The sequence below is a fragment of the Drosophila tropicalis genome, unplaced genomic scaffold (assembly GCF_018151085.1).
Source record: "Drosophila tropicalis isolate 14030-0801.00 unplaced genomic scaffold, ASM1815108v1 contig_158, whole genome shotgun sequence".
Lineage (NCBI taxonomy): Eukaryota > Metazoa > Arthropoda > Insecta > Diptera > Drosophilidae > Drosophila > Drosophila tropicalis.
The window spans coordinates 1,349,863-1,361,412 of record NW_027172602.1 but is presented as its reverse complement, the minus strand read 5'-3'; the positions used below and the strand labels follow the sequence as shown (position 1 = coordinate 1,361,412).

General features: G+C 40.2%; 1 protein-coding gene across 1 annotated transcript; it reads left to right on the top strand.

Moving 5' to 3' along the window:
- Window positions 1–113: 113 nt before the first annotated feature.
- Window positions 114–840, top strand: AgmNAT (Agmatine N-acetyltransferase). The gene has a single exon (XM_068303180.1). The coding sequence runs from the start codon at window positions 138–140 to the stop codon at window positions 801–803; it is 666 nt and encodes a 221-aa protein (XP_068159281.1). The 5' UTR covers window positions 114–137; the 3' UTR covers window positions 804–840.
- The last annotated feature ends 10,710 nt before the right edge of the window (window positions 841–11,550 follow it).

Below are 11,550 nucleotides of genomic sequence, written 5' to 3'. Positions count from 1 at the left end.
CATGAGAGTGGGTGGGAGAGAGAGAGAGAACAAATTGCTTATCGCAACGATCGCTGTGAATGGCTTTCGCTTGGTTTGTTGGAACTTGGCGAGTTAGTTGCCTTCGATCTACAAACACGTGACGACAATACGAACATATGGCCGCCTCTCTCTCCAGTGATGACGTCATCGAGGTACGCGTGGTATCGCCGGCAGAAAGCTCTCAGCTGTTAGAATTTCTATTGGAGCATTATTATCGCGAAGAACCACTAACAGTGGGCACAAGCCCCCCATCGCAACCCGATCAGGCCGATCGAGATTTTCTACTCTCGCATATTCCAAATCAAACCTGCCTAACGCTTCGTCTCAAGGAAAGCGGCCGCATTGTGGCCGCCGCTGTTGCCGGCTCCAAAGATGCCAACGAGGGCCAACATTTGGAAGAATATGCCAAAGAGTTTGTGGGCACCAAGTGGGGTCGCATTGTCAACCTGCTAACTCAGGTGGAACTTCTCAGTAATGTGTGTGCACGTTATCAGGTGTCCCATGCTCTGCATATCCATGCCTTGGGTGTTGATGCCTCAATGCGTGGCCAATCTCTGGGCGCTCGTGTTATAAAAGCCATGGAGGAACAGGCCCGTAAATTGGGCTATCCCTTAATATGTCTGGACTGCACCAGCATCTATTCCGCACAGCTAGTGAAACGTTTGGGCTATCAACTGGTTAGTAGCCTCAAATATGCTGAATATACAAACGAAGAGGGCATACAGCTTATCCAAGTGCCACCGCCACACGAACGTGTCCAAACCTATGCCCTCAAATTGTAAGAGAACTAAAAATAAAATACTTCCATAGCAATTTTTAGCCGAATGCCTCTTAAATTGAGGGCGGAAAACTGATGATTTATGCTGATCAAGAACACACATATGTACGTACTGAAAACATTTTCTTCTCCAAGTGACAAACGTAAAAAACAAGAACATTTTATTCGAAATGAATCATAAAACCCTTATCAACTGACTTAATTTCTATATGCACTTTGTCGTTAATCAGGGTAGAGCAGGGCGTGTAACTGATAAGGCAACAAAAGTGCCGTAAATTCTCTGTTTTACAATCTAACGAGAAGAGTATACAGCAATTACCCTTGTCCTTCTTGAACCAATTAAATAGCCTTATTAGGATATCCGAGCTTTTGTAAATACGTAGAAGCAACAACTATTTCTTCAGCCACCCCCGGCCACCCATTTTTACCGCACCCTATTGCAACTTGTGTAATTTGATATTAATTAGAGCTTTTGAATATTATTTATTGTACTTGCCTCAGACACGTAGTTGCCCCCATCGGCCACTTACTACCCCTTATACCACTTAAGCTTGCCTTCTCACTAGATTATGAAAGGTTGCTATGGTTGCAAAAAGTTGGCTTTTTTATTTGCAAATGCATTTCAATGAAAGCATAGATTAACCTAAATATGAGTATTAATATGGGGGAAAAAATAGTGATTCGTTTTTCTGCATTGTTCCATCCAGGGGCAAACGCCACCTACATCGGAATGATTTATTGTTAATCCTTCAAAGCTGAAACTAACCGAAGCCCAAATTTTCAGCAAAATGAAAATTAAATTGAATCCCAAAGTGTACGCAAAGAAGGGTGGAGGGTTGTAGTTGTTTTTCCGCGAAAGGAATAGATCAATCTACTAAATATCGCTATGTAAAATTATAGCTAAAGGAAAATTCAATTCAATTCCAAAATATACGAACGCACAGCCACATCCAAAGGGATGGGTGGGAGGTGTTTGTAGGTGTAAGGAATGATAAGAATGTTTGTCATTGTGTAACCGACAATTACATATTGCGCTAATTAGTGTTTCTCCTGTCGATAATGAAGCCAATTCCCAACGATGATAATGATGATGCCGATGGCGATGATGATAATAATAATGATGATGTGTAAATGTGTCACCCATCAGCCCATTAAATTCTTTAAGCTTAATATTCTTTAATCAATTTTGTGTAAGCATCGTGTTTGAGTATCACTCATAGGATAGACTTCAATCTCTAACCGATAAATGTCACTATATAACAACTATCGCCCACTTTGTTAATTTATCCAATATTTTTCTTATCGACAATTCGTTTATTTTTTTGTTTGCTTTAAATGCATACGTGTACACTGTACAAAAAAACTCCAAGCGTAAGTATGTTGAAGAAAATTTCCAGAATTGTGTCGAAATGTGTGTTAAAAACCTATGTGAAATTGAAAGTATACTGTAAACAAAGAAGTCTAAACTAGACAGGACATTTCCTATACCCTATTAGAGGCAAAATTTGAAATTGAGTTGAAAGGTTGAAGACCTTAGCGCTTTCGACTGCCTAAGTGGTCATTGTTGATACTTTAAGAGCAAATTTGAGATCGATAAAAATTTGAATTGCAATTGAGTTGACTATTGCTTGTAGATTTGTCTTGATATCTGATATCTATATCTTGATAACGTGCAAGTCTTTAATTTTTTCTTCAAGTGCAGCTGCTTAAGCTGTGAATCACGTTCGCAGTGTCCTCGGTCCTCTGTGAGAAGATTCGCAGTCGAGTCGAGTTGAAATAGTACGGAAAAAGAGTAGAGAGTAGTGATTCTGCCTTATTGTCTGGACATGGCACAGGCTGTTACAATTTTCGGTGTTTTTTCGGTTTTTTTTTTTTTTTTTTTTGTTTTCTTTTTTTGTTTCCCTTTCGGCCTGGCCAAAAGACAAACAAAGTTGTTGCACCTCAGACAAATTTTAGCAGCCAAAATCATAGCCCTCGCCCATCAGATAAGAGAGGGTCTTAGGGGAAAGTGGGTGGAGATTTTGTGTGGGAGAGAAGATGGAGAAGACAATAAATGGCTTTGGCTTCCGTTACCCAATCTGCTACTCGTCTATGCTTAGACAAGATTCATGAATAGAGGTAGATAGATAGATGGATAGATAGATAGATACATAGCCATGGCATAGATAGATAGATACACATCCATATATATATATATATGTATATATATGTATACATAGATGTCTGGTGGTTAAGGGGGTTACGGGTATTCCTAGCTTTCTCCTACTGTTGGCCAAACAAACTCGCGCCCTCGACTATGTGTCACGCTTTTGGAATTTTGATGCGTTTTGTTGTTGTCCTAGACACGTGACCAGCACAGTGATGAGACTGGCAAAAAAACAAGTGAAAGAGAGAGAGATAAAATTAGAGAGAGCGAGAAGAGCACACACACACACTCACAAAAGAAAAAGGAGACATACATAACTGGCTATTGACCAGCTTGACCAGCAGCCTCAAAAAATCCAACTGAGTGCTGAAAAGAGACAACACATGGAGAGAATAGAATCGATATAGATCAATATTGTTAGTGAAAACAAAACAGAAACTCAATTTGAAAAACGAATCATTGGGAATTGGAGTAATTAATAAAAAGAGAATTCGACTTGTTAATTAGTTGGGCCAATGTAAAATGAGAATTGTCATTTGGGGAATTGCTGAAAGCAAACTTGAACCAACGCCCCCACCCAACCATGGGATTAGCCTCTTTAATTAGTTTATTATGTAAATAAAAGCCATCTATACACATACAAATAGTTGCACTCACTTACACATACCAGCATGATCTGTTCTGAATATTTTGTAGCCTACATTTCAGGGCAATATGCTATCGTTCATTTGCTAGCAACTTGAACATTTTGTAGTTGTAGTTGTCACCTTGGTTTTTTTTACCCACCTCATACAAGTTGAAACATGCTTACATATGTATATAGTGTTCGGGGTGTGAGGTACGGGTTGTAGGCCAAAGGGGGCAAAATTTTTATATAAATAAAAAATGTTCACGCTTCCTTGGCTTCAGTGGCTCAATCGGACTCCCATGGTTTTTGTCGCCCTTTGTCGTTGTTGAATTTTATTGCCCGGCGCTGTCAATATCCGTTCCCTCGACAAATTTGTAGGTTTTTTCGCAGTTGAACTGACCTTTCTCTGCTTGTGCTCTCCAGTCCCCTGCCGCCTGCACTTTGTGCGTGAATGTGAGTGTGTGTGTGTGAGTGATTCCCGTGCGACTAACTTTCAGTGCTCTGTCGTCGTCTTCAGTCTTCCTTAGGATATATGTGGCCATAAACAACAGGATATGAAATGACTGCTTCAAGTGGCCTTTGCTCTTTTTGCTCCTTTTTGCCTATTCAAATAGATGTGTCGTATATGAGTGTGTGGGTGTGTGTGTGTGTGTGTGTTTTTCGCCTAAGGACACCAACCGAGCGTAAAAAATAGCCAAGAGGAGCGGTGTAAGGATAATGTTGTATTGTTTCTACCGTCACTCTCCTGTCTCTCTGGCGGATCTCTGTTGCCCTTGGCTACGCACAATTTAAATTAAATTGCACTTGACGCAGTCAGTTTCGAAGCGCCTAGAGTCCATGTAGTATGAACAGCTTCGGTAGATTCAATTAATTCGCTAAACTACATACTAAACAAATTTCATTTAAATTTTGCCCTGTTAAATTGTTAATAGTTCAACTGAAATGGTATTAAATCAGTTAGGAATAGGATCAACAGCCTAGAGCAGACACAATATACACACCCACACACAAAGAGGGAAAAGAAATCTAATTTAAAATGTGCACGGACACCTGATAGTAAGAGAAAACCATCCAACTACCAGGCACCTGGACACTATCGAGCGGGAGACAAAGTAAAAGGAGTAGATATAGTCTTGAACTAAGAGCAAACAAAACTAAATCAAATGCTCAGTGGGTACAAAAAAAAAAGAAGCGAATGTTAGTGAAAGGATGTGGATGCGGATGTGGATGTGGATGCGAATGCGGCATAGAGTTGAAGATGCGGATGCGATTTAATCCTATAATGATGCCAGAAGTCTGATGCTGATGCTGCTGGTTCCAGTCCTTTCCCTGGTACTCGTAGCATAAAAAAGTGACTTGTCATGGGCATCATTCCTCTCTCTGTGTGTCTCTTCACTTCACTTAGTCACCTTGTCGAGGACACGACAGGACAGACAGATGATATCCAAGATGATGTTAGAGCGTGTGTAAGACAGTATTTACACTTTTGGCACAACACGAAGAGGAAAGAACCCCAAGGCATTTAATTTTTACGTGCAAAAGCAAAGTGTAAGTAAAACATTGCACAAACCCTGTATATGATGGATTCCACTAAAAAGAAAAGGTACACAAACTCCATGAATGCTTCAATTCCCATGATGATGATGAAAAACTTGAGAACATTAATTAATTGATGGACCTGTACCTATCTTGATTGCGATTGGATTGGATAAGTTTGTCTCTACTGCAATTGACAAATTGAGAGTGAAAATAGATAGCCATGATCATTGTAAAGAAGCAAGAAATGGAAAATGAAAATGGATAAGTGAAGGATTCATTTTCAGAGAGAAAAGCCTAAGAGTGGCTTTAATTGGACTTGGTTTTGGTCTTAGGATTTGGAAACATTTCCAAATGCCCCAACAATTTGACAGAGCTTAATTGGTTAGCCTTTGCCTACATATACATACATATGTGGGATATATATGCCCATTGATGGTCCCCCTCCCGCTTCCCCCTTTCGCTTTGTTTGTGTGTGTTTTGGTCGAAAGTTTACCTACCTCGGGGGCTACCTCGTTTATCTGACACGTGACGTGTTTTCCAGGCAAACGTTTTGTTGCTCCATAATCACCATAATCCGATACTGAAATTACGCTTGATAAACGATAACAGAGATATCGATCTTAATATATGAATATATGTACATACATATTATAGGAATTTGAAAGTCCAATTAAATAGTTAACTTGAAGAAATGACTAACAAAAATACGACTACGTACTTTAATTAGGGTATGTCAGAGTCGAGGTAGATAATAACTTTTTGTCTGTGTGTGTGTGGTGCATAATCCCCAGCCACAGGCAAACAACACAGATACAACAACAACAACACACAGAGACATTCATCAACTGGGCGCTGGTTATTGTTGTTGTTGCTGTTGCCGTTTGTCATGCAACGTTGAACACAACTCCACCAGATCCCAGACAGACACACACACACACACACACAATCACTACTATACATAAGTGCAATACACACATACTACAATACAATATCGGTATATATATAGTTTCATTATGTTCCAAATTTTCAAATTGTCTTCGAAATCGAGATGGGTTTTAAATAATTCTTTGCATACTTTTTGGATATGAACAGGTAAAGTGGACATATTTGGAGTTTAAGGCATTAGTTACTACCACATTCTGTAGCTTTTAAAGTTCATTAGATTTGACCCATTTTCTGACTGACATAGCAACGATTTCAAATTCCCTAGCCATGAGTTCAAAATTTTTGGTAACAAAAGCTTAATTAAGCCGATTTTAGGAACATGACAAAAGTATTAGGGATAGAGGAGGATTACTGGACATACGTATGTACATACATATGTACTTATATACACAACATGAACAACTTTTGCGACATTTGACAGCAAATGCAGACATCGGCGGCTGGCAACTGGCGGTGGCGGCTTTATATCAGTTGCTGACATGGCACATGTCGCACAAATCAATTAACATTAATTACGGATCTGATTATATTTTAATCAACACTTAGTCCAGGCATTCAGTAACTGGGCAAACATCGGATTCACATCGACCCGCAGCTGCCCGCAGCAACATGATGCAAATGACAGCCATGGGGTTAGGGAATGGTAGAATGGTGAAATGGTTGCACCCAACCACGGGTGGGTTAGGTCTGTCGTCCTGCTGCAGCTTATGCCAAATCAGACAGTTTGGGGGGAAAAAAGAGAAACTTTTTCTGAGCAACTTAATTGCAAGGGTGTTACAGCAATGGCTATGGAGGACTCCTCGTCGATGGAAACTTCTAGATGAGAGTCCGAAAAAAAAAACGAAAAACGCAGACCGGAACACAAAGTCGCCAGATGCCTTGGAACTTTCTTTTGCTTACAACACAAAAATAAAATAGAAAATAGAACGAAACGGAACACACAACCAAATGGAACAAGTCGGTGGAAAACACGAAAAGAACCCCTCCCCCTCCCTCGAAAGAAATGGAAAACTTTTTGGCCAAAATGCAAAATGCAAATGCAACTCAGCAAACAATTTGCCTAGCGCCCACGGCCACGCCTACCCCGCCGTCTTCCTCTCCCTATCTTTCTCTCTTGGTCTATGTATGTCTCTGTCTTGGGGCTGGCGCTTTTGATTTTTGTGGCAGTTGCAAACATTTCTCGGCCTGTTTTTTCATCCTTTTTTTTGATTTTCAATTAATCCCATGGTCCAGGACCAGCAGCACCTGCTGAAAATTGCTTCTTGTAGGCCCAACCATTTAAAAAGATGGCAAACTAGTAAAAAAGAAAAGAAAGCAACAAAAACCAACCAATAACAATAGCAACAAAAAAAAAAAAGTGGGAAAGAGAGAAAGAAAAGTTTATAATCAATTCTTTTTGTTTTTTTGGGGAGGGGGGCAAACTTTTTCCTCGCTGATTCTGCAAATTATTTCACATCAATGACGGAGACGGAGCATCAGAAGGGCTCGCGAGCGAGAAGTGGGGAGAAGTAAACATAATTATAGGGCAAAGTGTAGAGACAAGAGAAAGGAGAGAGACAAGAACCTTCGCGCCTAGCTGATTGAATGATGCAAAAATAATAAGATTATGAAGTCATTTTAAGAGTTGACTTGAGTTAAGTTCTTGTTCCATTCGGGGGAGTTTCCTCTCTACGAGGGTGGTCCCACTAACACTCAGTTAGTTCATCCTCCTGATGAAGTTAGTATGGCAAGAGAGATTTACCAGCTTGTAATAGAATCTTGCAGATGGCTTCTACCAAATGTTAACCTCCCCTTCATCAGATAAACTTTACAATTGGCGCCGAAAGCGCGAAAGGAAACTTTTGTTTGCTATCCAGATGGTTTTAGTGGATTTCTGGTGGCCTTCTGCCAGTTCTACAAGCCAACTCAAGCGTTTTGTTGAGTCCACTTGATGGTCATCGTGCTATAAGGCATGCCCACAAACTCACATGGTGTGGGCGGTGGCGGTTCAATGAGGCGGTAGGGCAGGGCAGTCCCATTATGTGCGATATTTCATTGCATTTGATGAAAATTTCAATTTTCCACTTTGAAGCGGCAAAAGGCGATTCATTCCAGAAATTTTTTCAGCAGGCTTTGACAAAGCGTCGGACCCCTTTTACAACCACACCCCAATACCCAATCCTCCAACCTATCCAGTCTCCTGCTTCTCTCAGAGACTGTCCTTCGTACTCTTCTCTATATTGGACTCGCGTTGGTTGGGTGTTTTTTCTTTTTTTTTTTCTTTTTTTTTTTTTTTTTTGTTTTTGTTCTGTTGCCTTTGACTCTGGCCACACCCATCAGTTGCAGAAGCAAGAGCACACACAGAAGCCGCTATGATGGCCTCTGATGATGATGATGATGATGACGGCATCCATTTACAAAACGTCCCACATGAATGCCTCCATGTGGAGATGGCCCATTGACCAGTGCACTCCTTTGCCTCCTTTGCTAGCTGGCTGCACTGCATCACACTAGAAGAGCAAACCATTGTGCAGTTATTTTTACAAAATTTATTTGCCTCATTTATAGAGCAATTATTTAAAGGAAAGCACGGAAAACGAAGGCGAAATGAAACCAAATCAACTATGATCCCCAAATGAACCACAAAGAACTCAACTGAGATGGGAGATCGGAGGCTGAGTCTAAGCTAAACAATCTTACCCATAGAAAAGAATGTATGTGGGTATGCTTTTTGAAATTAATTCCAAATTTTCCATTACATTGATCCATTTGCCTACCTTTTTTGGCCAAGTGCTTGTGTGTGTGTGTGTGGGGGGGGGGGGTGTTGTAATTCATGTCACATTTGTGGTCACATTTTTTGCGGCTTATTTTGACTTTTATCGCATCTAGGATGGTAAATTGCCTTTTTCCGCCATCCAAACTAACTATCCATCCATCCATCCATTCATTCATTTATTCATCTGTCTATCTATCTCTATGTGTGACTGTTAAGTCTTTTTGCTCCCTTTTTCTCTCTCTGTGTGTGTGTGTCTTTTTCTACATGTATTCATAAATCAGTTGGGCCCATTAATGCAACTTAAGCTAAATGCCTGTGTTGAATTTAGAAGTTCATTAACTTGGCTAACTTAATGGCCCAAAGCATCACCCATAGCTCAACCCGCACTAAGCTCTAAGGGCAGACGGACGACAAATACGAGTCAATGGCTTGGAATTTCGATATGCCAGGAGAAAATGCCATAACAACTTTTACTTAATGGGGGCAACGGAATGATTTAGGCAGACTTTGTTGCTCAAAACTTCATTGGAGTTGGCCTGATGGTGGGTGGTGGAGAGAGGAGAGCGGAGAGCGTAGAGATGGGGGGTGTGTAAAAGGAATGGGTGTGGCAATTCCTGCCAGAATCTGTCTAGTCGAGCGGAGGTTACACATAATTCAATTAGTTTTTGCTGTGTGCAACATGTGCGGAACCTCTGTGAGCAATTAAAAGAGAATTTAATTTTAGCGTGCATGAGACTGTGAAGACTGTGCTAAAATGTAGTGGGAGGAGGGAGAAAGCCAGCTTGGCAACTGGGGGTTTGACTCGATGTGGCATGCAGCAGCAGCATCTGCAGCAAAAATGTGGAAAGAACAATAAGCAAATCGTTAAGATTTTGCAAAACTTTTTGCACACAACACAACATTCTACACACACACACACATTCATACGTAGTTACACCAACACCCGCAAAGACCTACATGTATGCACATATGTATGTATGTAGTTACCTCTCTTAGTGATAGAACATTGAACTTTAATCGTTGGCAATTAATTTCAATGACATCAAATTAGTTAAAGATAATAGAAATTCTAGTTACATACATCTTAACTTAATTCTAGCTTTGTTTACTTCTCAGCAATGTCATTTTCAGTATTCATTTAATTCAATTAGTTAATTAATCGATAATTTGGCTAAATATTCATAGTCATATACAGTTCACTGGCACTTAACTATTCATCGTCGTCGTCTCGATTGCCAATGATTTCCGTTCGTAACGAATACCATCCAGTCGACTGCTCATATATATTTATCCACACACTCAACCACCCAACCATACATACACCCACCCACCCACTCACTTACTTCGATTCATTTTTGTACGTAGCTGCGCCCAAAAGTTTCTGTGGCTTCCGCCTCTCCTCTCATGCTTCCACCTACGCGTAGGTGTGAAATGCACGTCGTCTGCATCTGTGTGTGCAATAAACACACACACACACACACAGAGACCGTACCGTACCATACCGTATCCTTACACTACATATGTTGGCCGGGTCTTATGACTTAATAAATACTCCCCAGACACGCGGAGTGCAAGTTTGCCGGGGGTTTCGGAGGGGCAAGGAATCCGACAAATTGTGGAGAGGAAGACGAGGTGGCAATGTGTTTCATTGCAAAGGAGAACCGCCTCGACTGGCTGGCAATTTAATAACAAAAGCAAACGGCATTGAACGAGAAGAAAAAACACCATAAAAAAGTGCAAAAACCGAAAGCCAGCTTCGAACTGTGCCGACCTACAAATACTCTTTTATGTTGCAGTCGGATCTGAAACTGAGATCATTTTGAGAGAGCTTTATTTATTGGAATAGTCACTAATGTCTCACATGAGATTACCTCAGTTTCCATACCTTGAAGTTTTATTCAAATCTCTGGTTACAATGCCCAAACAAAATTCTTGTGAATTTAGAGTTCAATTTCAAACTTTTCTTTCTTTTCTGTCTTAAAATTTAAATACACTGCCAAAGCACATTAGTTGGTAAACTAGTTGTTAAAGAAATTGACTTTTTAAACATAGTAAAAAACGCTGGAAAATTTGTAAAGCCTACTTCCAGGGGCTTCTAGATACCATGCACATTTGGAAATTTACCCAAACAAAACTGCTAGTTAATGTACCCGAATTTTATGAAAATAGAGTAAAAAAAAAGAACTTTGTAAAAGAAAAGAACAAAAGAAAGAAAAAGAGAAAATACAGACATAGCCAAAGGAACAGAATAAGAGCAAAAAAAAAAAACAAGGAAGAACTTGTGCAAAATGCTTTTGATTTACTTTACACTAAAACGGTTGGGCATAAGGAAACGGCATTGCAGTGATTCTAGGAGGTGCGAAGGAACAACAGGGGGTGAGGGGTTGGTGTATACCAACCAACTTATTAGGACTCGAAATGAAATATGCGAAAAAGCGCATTTCCAGACCTAAATGCTCAAATTTTTATAATGTTAAATTGGGTAAATAGAAAATAAAGTGGAAAAAATCGAATGATTTCTTACAGTCCTTGGGCAAAAAGTTGATGACAAGATATACAAAAGAGAACGACTCGGTTGTGGTTTTTGGCCATGACAAAATAGGAGGCGGAGCAGCAAGAGGAGGATAAACTTTGACTGAACAAAGTGGAAATAGCAAAGATTGAGCTGTGAATGTTTTTCTTTTTCGGGAGGGGCGGGCTGTAAATGTGACCCAAATCTGTTCATCTATGCTAATTAA

Bases quoted from the DNA above. Each gene is read 5' to 3' on its own strand.
- AgmNAT (XM_068303180.1), top strand. From the start codon at position 138: ATGGCCGCCTCTCTCTCCAGTGATGACGTCATCGAGGTACGCGTGGTA.